Source organism: Parasteatoda tepidariorum, chromosome 9, assembly GCF_043381705.1.
Source record: "Parasteatoda tepidariorum isolate YZ-2023 chromosome 9, CAS_Ptep_4.0, whole genome shotgun sequence".
NCBI classification, from domain to species: Eukaryota; Metazoa; Arthropoda; class Arachnida; order Araneae; family Theridiidae; genus Parasteatoda; species Parasteatoda tepidariorum.
In genome coordinates this window covers 28,114,474-28,131,073 of record NC_092212.1, presented here as the reverse complement: position 1 = coordinate 28,131,073, position 16,600 = coordinate 28,114,474, and the positions used below count along the sequence as shown (strand labels likewise).

Sequence of the window (16,600 nt, the reverse complement as noted above, 5' to 3'; positions counted from 1 at the left end):
GTTACAATTGTTGCATTAATGCTAATTTTTTCTATTTCATTTTAACCTTTTATAACATATATTAAAAAAAATTTTTTTGTAAGAACCAACTATATATTAATATTTAATTTTACTCTTTTGTTGGTCAATATATGATTTTTAATTCAAAATTTTGTACGAAAACATTTGAAAAATAAATAAAAAAATCTTGCCAAATTGTCAAAATAAATTATTTTTTTCAAGATGATATGTTAAAAAAAATAACATTTTGAATAAAATATTTTATAATAAAGACACTTTTCTTGTACACATCCTACACTTTACAAGAAAAAAGAAACAAAAACCTGGAAATTTTAAGATTTTTATCTGGAAAACCTGGAAAAATCAGGGAAATTTGAAATCTGATTTGAGTGGCTACCCTGGTAGTTGTTAGCCTCATTGTGATGTAAATTAGATCACCAAATAAATATGAGTGACCAATACTCGTACATGTTTTCTTTCACGTAACTGATTCACTTACTTGCATGATGTTTTTACTCTGCTTTACTGCTCAACAGTGATCTGATAGTGTGCTGTTTGATGGATCTGGTTAGCATCATGCACTGCTAACTGATATGCTTTTATTGACAATAGATGCTATCAAGTAAGCCTGCAAAGTATGGAGATGCCACATTAGACAAAGAAATCTATCCATTGCATGTTTATTATTGTTTGTGAGTAGCAACCTATAGTTTGTCCACGGTAAGAACTCCCCCCATCGCAAAGTCTGAGACTGCCTGCTGCTATGGAAACAGGAATTGCGCACTTCAGGGAGGGTAGATTGTCTTCACTTTAGGACTAACACAATAGACCGGAAAAAACAATTCTCTTTCGCTCGCCGACCAGAGCCAAAACCTGTCTGAAACAATGACCCCACACCCCTGCTTGAAATAGTTATGTCTCGTTACCGCAGTCAACGCAGCAGGTCCAGATGAATGGGTAGCGAAGTTCTTACTTTAAACAAATTGTAAAATTTGCTTGTGAGTGATGCAAAGTTCACTGTCTAACTACTATCTGAATTAATATATGAACCTATAAATAAAGTTTCTTATTTTCCTTACTATCTCTTGTGCAATCATGTGTGTAAACCAAGTGCAAGACATTTCATAGTCTTTAGGTCTTTTTTAATGATATAATCAAATTGTAAAAATTTTCCTTCAAAATTTTTCTTAATTAGGTTCTTTAATTATATTCTCTTCTAGTTAAGCAATACAATTACTTATGGACATTACTCGAAAAAAGATAGTTATTTTTTCTAAAAGAAGCTTATTATTTTTTCTCAAATATAAAATTTTTTTTCATAATCTTTTTCTAAATTATGCTCTGCTGGTATACATTATATTTTAATATTTTTTAATTTTTATATAATTTATGAGGTTATTATTTAGCACTTCTACATTTTTAATTCATTATTTTAGTGTGTACTGTTAGCTATAGCTTTTAAGCAAATTTGGATTTTACTAATTTCTTTCGCTTTCTTTTAGTGTCTTGTTTATAAAAAAGCATTAAAGACAAATTCTGCTACAGGCTTAGATACTGGAGCTCTAGTCAATCATATGTCTGTTGATGCTTTTAATATGTTGATGCTCTTTTCCATGGGCCATTATATTTGGGCTGTACCTTTAAAGGTATGTAACTGTAAAGTTATAGCTCTCTTTTTTTGAAAAAATTTTATTCAAAAGTATTTTTTTATTATTTTCTGACATACTTATTTTTAGCTATTCAAAATATATTTGAATTTTTTTTAATACTTTGTTTTAATTATTTTTCTTGAAAAAATAAATAGTTTGTGTTATAAAAATATTTTACAATCTTGTGTATAATATCACCTTTATTTATATACCGTTTTTAAGTAAATTAAATCTTTATATACTGTTATTGTTTCCAACAAACTATGATATTTAACAGAACTATTAGTTGAGTGGCAGCCAATAGGGGGAAAAAAATAATTTAAAAAAATTATCTTTAACAAATGTTTTTGATTTTAAAAGTATATTTAAATAAATATTAGGCAATGTTTTTTTCTTCTTTTATCTGATAAACTGGATTTTTGTTGTAATTTATTTAGAAAATCTAGAATAGTCAAAAAAAATTTTTTTCAAAAATTCATTTTAAGTTTAATGTTTTTTTTTATAAAAAAAATCCAATTTTTTTATAACAATTATGTATTTTGTATAATTTCAATTAATAATCTGTTTTGAAACCTAAAATATACCTGTTCTAAAAATTGAAAAACAGAATTTTTTTTCCAGGTTGTTCTTCTTTTGGTTCTTCTCTACCTCCAACTTGGTTACAGTGCATTGATTGGTGCTGCTACTGTAATTTTTTTAGTTCCCATACAGTATTATATCTGTACATTATTATCTCGGATTCAAAGTAAAGCTTTGGTGAGTGAGTATCTGCTTATTATGTTAATACATCTTTTTTTTAATTTCAAAAACTATTCAACCAATTTAGCTCAAATATTAGAATTTATCACTCTAAATTGTGTAATTTAAAAGGATACAAAGCATTTTACATCTTACAATTTAGAATGTTTTTGATTATTATTAAATTTAAGAATAAAAAGTATTACTTTTACTAAAAATAATTTTTCTACTTAACTGTATATGAATAAAAAATTTTATTCATAGCTACAAAGATATTTTGATACTTTATATTACAATTATTAACAACAGTCAATAAAGATATAGACAAAAGTCATTAAGCCAAAACTATTCTATTTAGGAAAAGGCAGTTGATGCAGAGATGAAGAGAATTCACACATTTTTCATTGTCCCGCAGTGGACTGATCATTAAGACACGGTTCCCAACAAATCACCGAAGTCAAGCATCACTGGCTACGATTAGTGTGCCGGTGGGTGACCACTTGGATTAGTCTGCGTAGGGACCAAGGGTGTGCGGTATTTGTCCTCTTAAACTGTTTGACCGTAAAGTGCTCGACTTCGCGTGCAGGTCATCGAGCTACTGAAGCGGGGGTGCCATCCCCTCTGCAGAGGATCAAAATTGTGATGGCATGTCTTCAGATCATTCAGGGATGTTTCCCAGACCGTCGACAATAGTTCATTGTGCACCTGTAGTGCGACGTAAATGAAGTACAACTAAAAATAATTTTTCTAATTAACTGTATATGGATAAACAAATTTTATTCATGGCTACAAAGATATTTTGATACTTTTATGTTACAATTATTAACTAGTCAATAAAGATATAGACAAAAGTCATTAAGCAAAACTATTCTATTTAGGAAAAGGTAGTTGATGCTGTGATGAGAAGAATTCACACACTTTTCATTTGTTAGGCTTACAATGCTTTTCATTCCATCATTGATTTTTAAAATAAAATGAGAATTGTTCAGATGTTGTGATTCATAATTTCTGTTTCTGTAAGTAATGTGTTATTAAAGGACTGGTCACAAAGAGCTCATGCTTGTCTTGTTATGGGAGCTAGAGTAAATTATCGGTGTGTAGAAATCTTAGCAAAACTCGGAAAAGTAATCAAATCTAAACATTCCAATATACAATCTTGTAAAATCACCATGCTGCTTGACAATGCTAGACCTGTCATGTCAGGGAATTTCTGCAAAAATTGAAATGAGAAGTTTTGATACATTTTTAGAGCTCCAATTTGTCCCTATTTGCATTTAAAATTGTTGACGTATGCCTGTTTAGGCAGAGGGGGAGCGATTGTTCTTGTTTTCCAGTAGCGCCATCTATGGCCAAGAATTCGACTTCTGCCACACCATATGTCGCACCCGTTTATAGGGCAAACCCATTCATACATCCATTCAAATATCCACAGATTGTAATTTTGACCTGAATCAGAACGATCGATCTCCAATCCAGTACCCCCAGAGGTATTGATTTGTTATGGGAACATGGAAGACTTTGGCGACTCGACAGATTTAATGTGCATCAGTCACTTTACTACACGGGGAGTTTTCGACCGGCGGGATTCGAACTCTCGGACATGAGCTCAGCGCCCTACCGACCAGGCTATCCCGACCTATTTAAAATTGTTGATGAGTTCAAAGAAGCACTGAGAGTATATTGGTTTCAAAGGGAATCAAGGTGTGCATGTACAGTTGATCTGAATAGTTTGCTATGGTTATTTATGGGCATGGAACTATACAACTATTGTCACAATGGCAAAAGTTCTGAAACTCTATAACAATGTTTTTGAGTTTCGGTGGATGAATTGCATGAAATAGCCAGTGTAATTAAATCACTATGAAAAATAAAAGGTAGCTGGTAAAAATGAAAAGTGATCGAATATAAACATTTAAGTAAGCACTGACCATTCACAGTTAATGAAATAAAGGAATTTCTGCAAGAAATTCAAATGAGCACTCTTGAGCCAATGATCTTAAAAGTGCCCAAATCTGTTCCCTTGTGACTTGTGTGTTCTTTCATGCATTCAAATAAACTTTGTGATGACATTGTCAAGGTGTGCATGTGCAACTGGCCTAAACAGTAGCCAACATTTGTTTTTATGAGCATGGAATTGTGGATTTATTGTCATAAAGGCAAATGGGTCTAATCATATGAAAGTAAATAGCAGGGTTGCAAAAAGGCTTTTTTTTTTCAATCAATTTTTATTCAAAAAAGTCAATTTATACCTACTTTTTATTATTTTATTTTTCAAAATTATTATAAATGTATTTATCTTTATTTTATTAATGACTATGCAGTAAAATCTGATTAATATAAATTATGATATTAATTTTGCTTTCTCTTAAAGGTATTTATTCCTTAAATATATAAAATGTAATTAATGTTAATGAAATTTCTGTTCTATGTTAGCTTCGAACCTAGACATTTTTGTCTGAAAATGTTCTAAACCTATTTCTTTCATGTTTTCATTTTTCCTAACTATGCTTTAAATTGATATAGAATATTTATTTATTAAAATTGTAAAAATGCTCTATTAAAAAGATGGACTCTTAGTAATTTATTATAGTTAATTTTGTATTGTTCATATATTTATGCTGCATTAAAGAAGTTGATTTTTAATTGTAGTTTTAAGTAGTTTAAAATTATTCTTTTAAGGCTTCCGTGGTTAAAGCTGCTGCTTCAAACTATTTTGTAAGTGCAAAGTTGCTGCTCCAAATCGGTCATAACACACAATTACACCAATTTAATTAATTAAAAAAATTTATATTGTTACAGTTTTTGAAAATTGCAAGTGCTAATAAAAGCTGGCTTTTTTAATTTTAGCCAGCTTTTTTTAGGTGATTTAAACAAAGAAAAACCAGATTCACTTTTTTTGGCTTGGCTTAAAATCCGGAAACTCTGAATAAAAGGCTACTGACTCGGCATTAATTGACTTTACCTTAATTGAGCCACTTCTAGCTCAGTGGTTAAAGGCGCTGAGCTTTTATTGTAATGGACTGGGGTTCATTCTTCAGTGGCAGAAGCTCACCAAATTCAGATCAATGGGTATAGGTCTGCTTGGGAAGGTACTGACCACATTATTACAATCATGTTGTTGATCACGATATTGTTAAACCTCAACCTTCATGGCCCTCTGACCCACAATGGGTTGTAGTGGGGGCTAATTAATTTTCCGAATAATTTCTTGGTTAAAAAATACTATTACAGATTGATTAATGAAAAAATAAAACAGCTTTAAGTTAGTATTGCTTTTATGAAACTCTACAGACCTATTAAAACTTTATTTTTTCGCAATTTTTGTAGAGAAATTTTTGATTATTAATTTATTGTTTTTGAAGTTTACTATGATTCCAACATTTTTTCTAAATGCTGTGTATTAACTTAATTACTTGCAGTTAAATTGTTTTAATTTTTCTTCCTTTCTCTTACAGTTTTCATCTGGATAACTTCTATTATTCTGAACCTTTTTCTTACTTCTCTCTCTTGGTATTTTCTTTTTTCTATTTTGTGTGAATATCAATGTGCATGTGTGATAACTTTTAAAAATCAGTTGAAATTTGCAATTCTTGTTTTTTATTGTCATTTTGTAATTTATACTCCTTTGACTTTTTCTTGATTGGGAAAAAATGTGAAAATATTTCTTTCTTTCCTGATTTCTAAAATTAGATAGAATAGATATTTTTTCAATAAATGTCGAAATAGTTTTTTATTTGCTTTGTAATTAAAATATTATAAAAGTTTTAATTATTTGTATTTTATTTATATGGAATATATTTTTACAAAGCACTAAATAAGGACTTCCTGGAGATTAAGATTCTTTTCCTCTTAGAATGCTGTCTAACTTTGATCCTTTTTTTCCCTTTTTTATATGAATTTTTTTTAAATTTTTTTTTTGTGTGAAAATAATTATTCAATGAATAACAAACGTAAGCTTCAAATCATAAAAAATTTAAATAATAAGTTGGTAGGCAACCAATCTAAAAAATTCCTGTGAGAAATCATTACAATTATTATCAAAAATATTGTTATTTAAAATTTGTTTTAAAACTAATGATTCTTAAAATTTTTAGAATTGATGTGTCAGGGATAAGTTAGATAAGTCAAGGTTATAAATCTAGCATTTGCATTAGAAAGAACTCTATGAGTTCTTCTAATCTAAGCCTACACTCTCTCTTCAGGCCTTGAAATAAACGTTATTGGTCAAGTGGTCCAGTACCTCTGAAATTCAACTCAGACTTGAACCCCTGAACTAGCAAGTAATGTAAAAGGATAGAAAGTTGTCTTGATCTCATAAACACATCATCGTAACTGAGTTAAAAGAAGAAAAAAAATTTGTTATTTTTCAACTAAACTAAACCAACTTTTTAAAAATAAAATCCACTCAAGACCTGTATAGGGTCCAGTGAAAACGTTTATGGACCAGCAATATCTATTAGTTATATTCCTGAGGACTAGTCACTAAATTGTCTTAATTTTTACCCTTGTACCTCCGTTAAAAAATGTTTTATTTTATTTTAAAAATTGTTTGTTATAGGCTTATTAATAAAACTATACAAACCTATATAAACCTATTTTATTTTTTTAAAATTAACATATTATATTTGATATTTTAAAAAGAAAATAATCTAAATATTTTAAAAAGAAATATTAACTACTGTGGAATAGGTTTAAATGAATAATTACGTATATATTTTAAAAAGTTTGTTCTGTATTTATTCTTGAAAGGATGTTTCTGATGAGAGATTGAAAAAGACTACTGAACTACTTCAAGGAATCAAGCTGCTAAAATTATATGGCTGGGAAACAGTTTATGCTCATTTGGTGCAAAAAATTCGAAATAAAGAACTCAAAATTTTAAGAAGTGATGCAGTTTGTGTGGCATTTAATAGTGAGTATAACAAGTTATTGTTTATTTGTCATGGTCACTTCTAAACCATTTATGTTTTGAAATTTTAGTTAACTTACATGGTTTAACCTCGTTTTAAATTAATGATAAGAATTATGAAAGTTAACAACTAAAGTGAGGGGGAAAAAATTGTTAAATGGAAATTATTTTAGCAAAATTTTCCTTTTAAAATTTAGGAATTCTACTTTTGACATCTTTGAAAACTTTTTGCAAATAAATAGGGAGTTATTTTACAAGTTATAATGTAAGAATTTGAATTTATTCTTTTCAAAATGAATCAAATCAGCTTTTCAATTCAGCTTTTAGAGTTATTGGCTATCAATTATTTATTTCTCAAAATGATAGCATGGATTATTGCTTCCTAAACAAAAAGATAAATGAAAACTTGGGTCAGGCTATTGTTAAACCATATTATAAATTTTTTTTTTCTGAAGGCATCATGATTTTTATTTAGGCAATAACAGGTTTTTATATACAGGTGTAGAAGTTGCATGAAATAAATAATTTTATTAAATCTACAGATTTGGTAATTGTGGGAAGGTTACTTATTTTGATATAGCTGGCCAGGTGACTGAAGGATTAGCATGCTTGACTCAGGGTATCCGCGCACCGGGGAGTCATGAATTTCGGTATTGAACAAAATTTGTCATGATTTTAACTATTTTTTTAAAAAAATCATGGAAAGTCATGGATTTAGGTCACCAAAAAGTTTTATATTTAAAATGGAATTCCACTTCCCCAATTTCATGGTGTTCCGAATATCTGAATTTGTAACAAAATCCCCACTCAGAGTCATATTTTATTAAAATATAAAAGGATTTTTATCATGTTCTTTAAAAATTATGGTGTTTTTTCAAAAAAATGAAAGAAAAAACATCATTTCTAGAGCGCTGTATTTTTTAAACTTCTGTGATTGCAGAATTATTATTATTCATTTTTTTTATTTTATCAATTTAAAATTCTAGCTGAAGAAAGCCAGTCGTTGGCGATCCGAAATGAGAACAGAAAAATCAGGAGTATTTCTTTCCTTTCTGATGAGCAAGAAGGAAATAGATCTTTAGGATCTTTAGAATATAATTCTGCAAAAAGAAGAAAAAATTATTTGCTCAGCTATTTTATTGCTTTTACTCTGTTTTTTAAATTTGAAAACAAATATGAAAATGCAGAGTATAACAGTTTTGGTTATACCTATCATTTTAATTAATATTATTATAATGCTTTTTAAATTTATTATTCTGTTTTTGTCGGAGAAAGTAGTAACTTCGTTAAGTCATGAAAAGTTCTTGGAATTAGTCATGAATTTGAAAATCTGAATTGTAGCAGATACCCTTTTGACTGCAAAGCCCAATGGTTGCAGATTCGAATCCTGCTCAGGACATAGATGTTTCTCTCTGTGTATTGTCCTCTGTTATATGATGTCTAAATGTGGGCTACCTTTATAGGTATCTGTGGCAGCACCCGCTCTCTTGGGTTCACAGGTGTCTACTGGGTAACTTTAAATGAGCAACATTTTTGGCATCTTTCAAAGCGAAGAACTAGAGTTCAGTATCTGACGTTGAGAAAACAAAAACAAAAAAACTTTTTCTGTTATCCAAGCATATTTTTAATAGAATTTTTTTGCTCATGTAGGCTTTTGAAGGTTTTTTTTTTCTTTAATTTTGTATTAATTCTCTTTCTTTTAATAAAAACAATTTTAAAAGTTATTTTTTAACATAAATTTTCTTCATTTCAGCTTTCATCACTCAAACATCATCAATAATTGTGACACTAGTGGTATGCTATATATTAAATCATTAGTTTTATAGTTTCTTTTTAAAATCCAATTCCAACACTTTTAATTTTTTTTAAAATTAAATAAATATATTTTAATAAAATTTCTTTTATGTTAGACATTCTCATTATATTCGAAAATTGAGGGAAGACCACTCATGCCTGCTGATGTTTTCACAGGTCTAGCACTATTCAATCAACTTACTGTGCCACTCTACATAATACCTTTTGTCATCCCAATGGTTATCAATGCTGTGGTAGGTCTTTTTTTTCTGAAATATTATAAAATTAATTTTTTATCTATTCTAAAGAAGATCAAAAAGTTTGTCAAACAATAAATTCTATTGGTATTTGTGAAATTTTGAAGATATTACCAGTATTTTTAGTATATATTTTTATTTTATTGCCAATATTTGTTTTATTTCATAAATGCATGTTTTATATGCACTTTTTATTTCAAAAATAAAAAAAAACTTTTTTTTTCTTTAAGCAGTGCATATTATCTAATTTGTCTTTAACTTGAAAATTCTTAATTATATAAAAGTGCTTGTCAGTGAATCATTTTTTTATGTATGTGCGAAATGTTAAATGAATCTATTTAATTCGTACGAAAATACTTGTTTTAGGGGGATAAATCTTTAAGTAAGCTTGGATCAAAAATTTCCACAGTACACCATTGATATTTCCCTTATTTTTTCTTTGTTAGACTTAATTTATAACATAACTGAATTTCTTTACTTTGATTAGTAATGCTCAATAAGACTTCGGTAAGATTTCCGTATCAATACTTGTGCCCAAAAATTGCTAAATTTCGGCAACGACCAGTCTTGTCATGGGAAACATTAGAAAGAAAATCACAAGAGAACCGACTCAAAGGGTATAACTTAATGGTGCTCGGCAAACCATTGCATATAAACATATATTAAATTCTTGCACGCCTTTTGGTGCCTCAACACTTTATTGTGCCCCTTGACCAAGATAATTGGTGCAGACATTTATCATTACTTAAATATCCCCGAGGCTCAAGTGTTCTGAATAAACTATATTAGTTTTTTTATATGTTTTATCCCTGTGAAAAACTAAAATTTTTAAACTGAAAATTTTCTTTGTTGTGAAATTTTTTAACTTTTGAGATAAATCTAAAATAATCAACCCACTCTGCTTCATTGATTAATTTTTCTTTCCTTCTTTGTTTGTAGGTGAGTACAAGACGTATTCTACAATTTCTAGTTCTTCCTGAGGTTGATTTAACACTTCCATGGAGAGATCACTCAGAAGAACCAGATGCAAAAGTTGAATTTGTCCCAGATAGTGGAAGTGTTCTGGTAAGTTTATATGCTTAACTGGTTTTTTTCTTTTTTTATTGGTAACAAATCAATTTTTTTAAACAAATCCATCCATTCTAACTAATTTTCATAGAACCTATCGAATATTTTAAGAGACATTTGTTTTTTAATTTCCTTTTACTGTGTTTAGGATAACATTTATGCTGCTTTAATGAACTTATTAAAATGCTGTTGAAAAGATGAGAAGTTAAAAAAAAGTATATTTTACTGCGTGCAATAAACTATGAATATTAATGAAGCTGAATATTTATAGTACTTCAAGGGAACATTTGCAGACAGGTTTTGTTACGCAGGATGAGGAGTGAGTCGTCTTTCTCACCTTTTTTCTTTACCCAATAACAAAACTTGTTGTTAACTATTATTCATTTATTTATTATTGAATAACACATCTTTTAATCTCTGTTTGCCTTAAAAACCTATTATTCAAAAAAAAAATTACAGACTCTTAAACGTCCGAACAGTTCTGAATACGTGACATTCATAGTTTTAAAGTTTTATACAGATATTCTCATTTGAAAGTGGCAACATTTAGATGCTACCTAAAATCAATTACCTAAAATATGTGGTTTTTATAATTTTAACAATTTTTTATAAAATTTTTACAACCTTTGATTTGTTGTGATGGCAAATGGTATTCCAGAGTTACAAGATTTTGTATACTTTTTAACCATGGTTGTCGGCTACTTATTAGTACTACCACCGAAAGATTCAAGATGCTTTGACCTACCCTGATAGTGTGGCCAAATTATTATGACCACCTGACAGTTTTATGCAAAATGAGCTATTGTGTTAGAGTGTTACCGCTAGAGGGCGAGGTAGCTAAAAAAGGGGAATGCAAGGCAAGTGAACCATCAATTGCACTGTGTTACGTGCGGAGAAATGGGCAAAAAACGTGACTTAACTGAATTTGAACGCGGGGTGATTGCATGCGCTCAAAGCGTCAGAACTAGTATCAGCAAAACCGCTGCTCTTGTGAAGCGTTAAAGAGCTGCAGTCACTAAATGTGTACAGAGAGTGAGTTACCAAGCAGAAAACTGGGTCTCAACATCAGGCTTGTGGTCATCACAGGCTACTGAAGGCTTCAGCTGAAAGGAGACCTGCCAGAGTTGTCCAGTCCAGCAGAAGAGCAACAGTGCATCAAATACCAGGGAATCTTAATGAAAGTGCAACTGCAGACGTCTCTGTACGAAATGTGCGCTGCACATTACACCATATTAAAGCTGATGACCTGTTCGAAAACTTTTGCCGTCAGCCTTGAACAAGCGCAGATGTCTCCAGTTTGCAAAGGAGTATAAGGATTGGACAGTGGATGACTGGAAAATAATTACATGCTCTAATGAATCAAGTTTTCAATTACATCCTGCAGATGCAGGGTTTGAAAATGGATCGAAGCATGGACCCCAACTGCATTGCAACGTTAAGCTGGTGGGGGCAATGTTATGGTTTGGGGGATGTTTTTTTGGCATTGAATGGGTCCTTCGATTCCTTTGGATCAATGTCTGAATGCCCAAATATATTTAAGTGTTATCGCAGATCAAGTACATTCTATAATGATGTACCCTGCCAGAGATGGATACTTTCAGCAACTGAATGCTCCTTGTCATACAGGCCAGCACAATCTCAATTCTTCGTTGGCCAGCACAATCTCCAGATCTCAATCTAATTGAGAATTTGCGGAATGAGATAAGCCGGGGCATCAAACACCTGGATCCAGTGCCGTCCAATTTGTCGGAACTGAATAGTGCAGTTTATCGGATATGGGATCAAATTCCTCCTACCGCCTACCAAAATTTTATGAAATTTACAGAAAGAATTCAAGCAGTATTATGGGCTAAAGGTGGTTCGCCAGTGTCTTGAGGGGGCAGTCATAATAACTTGGCCACTCAGTGTATATGTACATACAATTCAAGAATAGTACTTCAAACTTTTAGGGATGTAGACACATCGAAAGAATTAACCAATTTAAATGTCATTGTGCACCACTAGGTGGAGCTTTACATTAAAGTTCTACTCCATGCATCTAATAGAACTGCATACTTGGTATCCCCCTCACTCACTTAACTTATCAAACTTTAATTTCTTTTGGTGGAGGGTTTTCAAAGCAATGGATCTCGGACCAAGACTTGTCTGAATTTCTGCTACAATCAAAGAAATCGGTGTGTTTAACCTTGTCCAGCAATCAATGCTTTCTTGGTCTTGGGTATGTGTAGCATCTGATAATGTGAACTTAGTGCCTGTTGTGGCATTATAAACTGCATATTATTTTGTTTCTAGATATCATATAAAAAATTTTAATTTATCAGCAGTAATCAATGTTTCCCTGATCTAAAGCTTGCATAGCTAACTCTACACTATATGCTATCAAGATATCCGATATAACTTTTTAATTCATCACTTTCCTATGTCCTTTAAGATTTCATTTGCTTTTTTTTGATGGTCATGGGTTGTAATGCAATTTTTAATACATTCTGGTGGTGTACCTTTCCTCCGCTAAAAGTTTGGTGCAAAGTTTTGAGGCATTTTTTATGTGTATATATGTATACTAAAAAGTCAAACAGGCTGTTGTATTTCAGTAAGAATGCACCATTAGTTTATTTCCTTCATCCTCTTCTATTTTCAAATTTTGTAATCTGGCAGACATTTTAAATTATTTTTGAAAAATACCTGTAAGTGTGAGTACATTTGAATTCACATTACATTTTGAGTTTTATCCTGTATTTTCTTGAATTTGTATTATCTATTTTTGCTTGATTGTTTCGTTTTGCTTTTTTTATATTGCATTTTTTCTTAATAGGTACTATTTTTGTTTCAATTTTTTTGGTGCTCCTCAAACTATTGTGTTGATATCTTTTGCTTTGGCTATATTAATACAAAGTTAGAGAGCACTATTTTTTCAGATAGAATCGTGTGAGCTGATGACGAGATTATATCTCTTCCTAATTTTATTTTATTTTCCTAATTTTTTTTTAACTATAAAATTTTTTAAATTTTGGAATTTTTATATCTTTTTCTTTGTTTACTCTTTATTTTTAATTTATTTTATGAGTTCTATATACTTGCAGCTTATGCACAGTAAGAAAACTTATTATTTTTCTTAATTTTTTTCATTAATCTCTCTTTTCTTTTATCCTTATTTATATTCTTTTGGTATGTAAGAAATTTAGTAATTATGTTAGATATATAAGGTAATAATTTTAATTTCAGTTGCAAGTGAAAGAGAATTCATTTGAAAGTAAAGGATACCTGTCAGGATCAGAAGAAGGCGATGGAGTGTTCCTCCCTGAATTCTATAATTATCCCCCTCTTGAAGAGAATACTCTTCTTTCAATTAAAAAAGGATATTTTACTCATGATTTGATACATTACACTGTTCCAACTTTGAGAGATATCAACGTACAGATTCCTGCTGGTAACTATTATTATAATCTGTTTTTTTTCTCATATTACTTCGCTACTATTTTTAAAATTATTGAAACAGAGGTTAAATATTAAAAAAATAATTATTGCTACATGTACTCAAATGTTTATATATTTAATTTAAAGTTTNTTATTATAATCTTTTTTTTTTCTTATATTACTTCGCTACTATTTTTAAAATTATTGAAACAGAGGTTAAATATTAAAAAAATAATTATTGCTGCATGTACTGGTCCCTTCTATCATTCTAGATATAAGGTTCTATATGTACATTTCTATAAGACTCACACATGAATAATTAAGTAAGCACTTAATTAGCACTCAAATTATGAAAGTCATAAATTCTCAATACTTTCGGTAGGTTACTGTTTTAATTGCTGAGCACCAAAAAAACAAGAGAGACCAAATTAACCCCATTCGTCATTTTAGTGTTAAGATAACATGAAAAATGTAATAGTTATCTGTATTTTAGTACTTCCAATATAAAAATCTTTTTTGCTGATTTATCTTAATATAAAATTCTCGTTTTTATGATTAAAAGTTGTTATATATGATTAAAATTCAGTTGGAACTTTTTCAAGCAAACATAGAAAAGTAATGTAAATTTACTTCTGAAATAAATTAACTGGAATGCATTGTGTTATTACTTAATAAAAGTTATGTTACTTGTAATTAGCGTTTTAAAAAACAAGTTTATTATCAAAAGGACTAATTTCTTTGTAAATTTGAAAATATTAGCTGTATGAAAAAAGCTGGGTTTTTTCTAAATCTCTGTTTTATGAAAAAAGTATGAAATGATATATTTATTGTGGGATATAGTTCATATTGTAAACTGTTTATTTTAGGTAGGTTAACTATTGTTGTTGGACCCATAGGCAGTGGAAAATCATCCCTTTTATCTGCAGTTATTGGGGAACTTCACCAGATAAGTGGATCAGTTAACTGGAACAGGTTTGTTTATTGTTTGTTATTGAAGTTTATTGTTTTTTAATAACAGACAAATAATGCCACATAAGCAGAGATACCATCCTTTTAGCTTTATTATGAAGAACCTTCTTCAGATTCAAAGCACAAAATGGGAAAGAGAAAGTGGCTGGATGCAAATATACTTGGAACAAGGGAGGAGATGGACTTAAAGAGTATTTTGAACCTGAAGCAGTTGCTTCATTATATTAGCCAAACAATCACTATTTGTGCTTTTTACACTTAACTGTGACTTAACATTTATATGCAGCTCAAAGTTAATATTTTCTTACTTAGATAGTGTTGTTTGGATTTGGTTATTAAATTTACTTCATCATAATTACTTTTTCTTAATTATAAGTTTTAAACTTAGGGAGAGAGCTAGCACCAACAGCTCTGCATCAATTAAATGCCTTTCAACAGTCGCGTGTGGGGAGTGAGGCAAGTCTTGAGGGGTCAAGTAGAGATTTTAAGAAATGTTACTTACCACAGTAGGGGTATTTTTCTGATGTTAAAGGTCAACTTTATAATGCATTTATAAATAATTCAATATTAATATGTAATTATGAATGATAGATTTATGTGTGAACTCTTTTTTATAATGACAGTAATTTTGATTATAATAAAGACTGCACTTTTAAATATATTATTTGTTAACAATGTTTTGATGCAAAAAATATGTTCCTCTTTCTGAATTTCATTATGTTTCCTAAGACAATAAGAAAAAAGCATTTCAAATTTGAATCACTAATTTCAAAAGGAAAAAAAAACAATCACGAAATAAATCCAATTATTTTTTTAATAAAAAGAGATTTGCTTAACTCTCCAAGCATTATGCATTTAAACGAAGCTTTGTTCTGGTATGCTGCATGTGAGTTAAATTACTTGGGATGAAATAGATGGGAAGGCATGTGCATGTTAAGGTACTTTAAAGGCTATCAACTGCTCACTGACTTTTGAAATTTGAAATAATTGAAAAATAAATTATCAATCTAAAAATGAATGTAAGAGAATTGCTTTATATTGAAAAATGTTAATTGTAGTTTTAAGAAAGAAAGATAGTTTCTGAACTATAAACTGATTTCTGTTTTTTAAAATATAAAATTTGCTTTTTTTTTTATATAGTATCTATCTTTTATAGCTCACCTCTCATTGCTTATGTTCCACAAAAACCATGGCTTGTTAATGCAACACTTAAAGAAAATATTTTGTTTGGTCAGCCATATGATGGGCGAAGGTTAGTGCATTATATTTTCTGTCAAAATAGACTCTTTTATTTGTCCATATTCATAAACAGTCTACTACTTCACTTTGTACTAGCCATACAATGTGAATAAAACACAAATAATACCACACAAACAGACATTCTTTAATTTTAGTTATGTAATCAAGATGTCAGATTATGCAGGGCTAATTAGATTAAAAGTGGATTTAATATACTCATTTTTTAATTATATGTTTCATGTTCTTAAATCGCACTGTAAGGTTGTGTTTAGTTTGTACAAAATATGCAAAACGTCACTGACAAAAAATTTAGTAAGTACCCTAGTTATTAAAATCAGCTAGAGGATCTTTCAGGTTCATGAAATTTAGTTTGTTAACTGAGAAGAGAACTGTTTATTTTAAAACTCAAATTTATTCAAAATGTTAACAATTTAGGGACTTTTCTGTGATATTAAGTTAAAACAATTTAACAAAGTTTATATATATATGTATATAAACTTTTATTCCGTTTAGCATTTATTTATTCCGTCCGTTATATGTATAAACATTTATTCCGTTTCAAC

The 16,600-nt window shown here is 29.7% G+C and overlaps 1 protein-coding gene across 5 annotated transcripts in view; it reads left to right on the top strand.

The window, feature by feature from the left end:
* Positions 1-16,600, top strand: part of LOC107451599 (ATP-binding cassette sub-family C member 8) — a 62,088-nt gene that overhangs the window by 10,033 nt on the left and 35,455 nt on the right. For 2 of the 5 annotated variants that reach the window (XM_043054186.2, XM_043054188.2), the window contains exons 6-14: positions 1,503-1,646; positions 2,271-2,405; positions 7,137-7,299; positions 9,050-9,090; positions 9,207-9,344; positions 10,287-10,412; positions 13,638-13,842; positions 14,696-14,801; positions 15,955-16,050. In XM_043054186.2, the coding sequence (XP_042910120.1) occupies positions 1,503-1,646; positions 2,271-2,405; positions 7,137-7,299; positions 9,050-9,090; positions 9,207-9,344; positions 10,287-10,412; positions 13,638-13,842; positions 14,696-14,801; positions 15,955-16,050 (1,154 nt within the window). The remainder of the gene's footprint in view (positions 1-1,502; positions 1,647-2,270; positions 2,406-7,136; positions 7,300-9,049; positions 9,091-9,206; positions 9,345-10,286; positions 10,413-13,637; positions 13,843-14,695; positions 14,802-15,954; positions 16,051-16,600) is intronic. The other 3 variants (XM_071185711.1, XM_043054187.2, XM_071185712.1) reach the window with 2 other exon arrangements.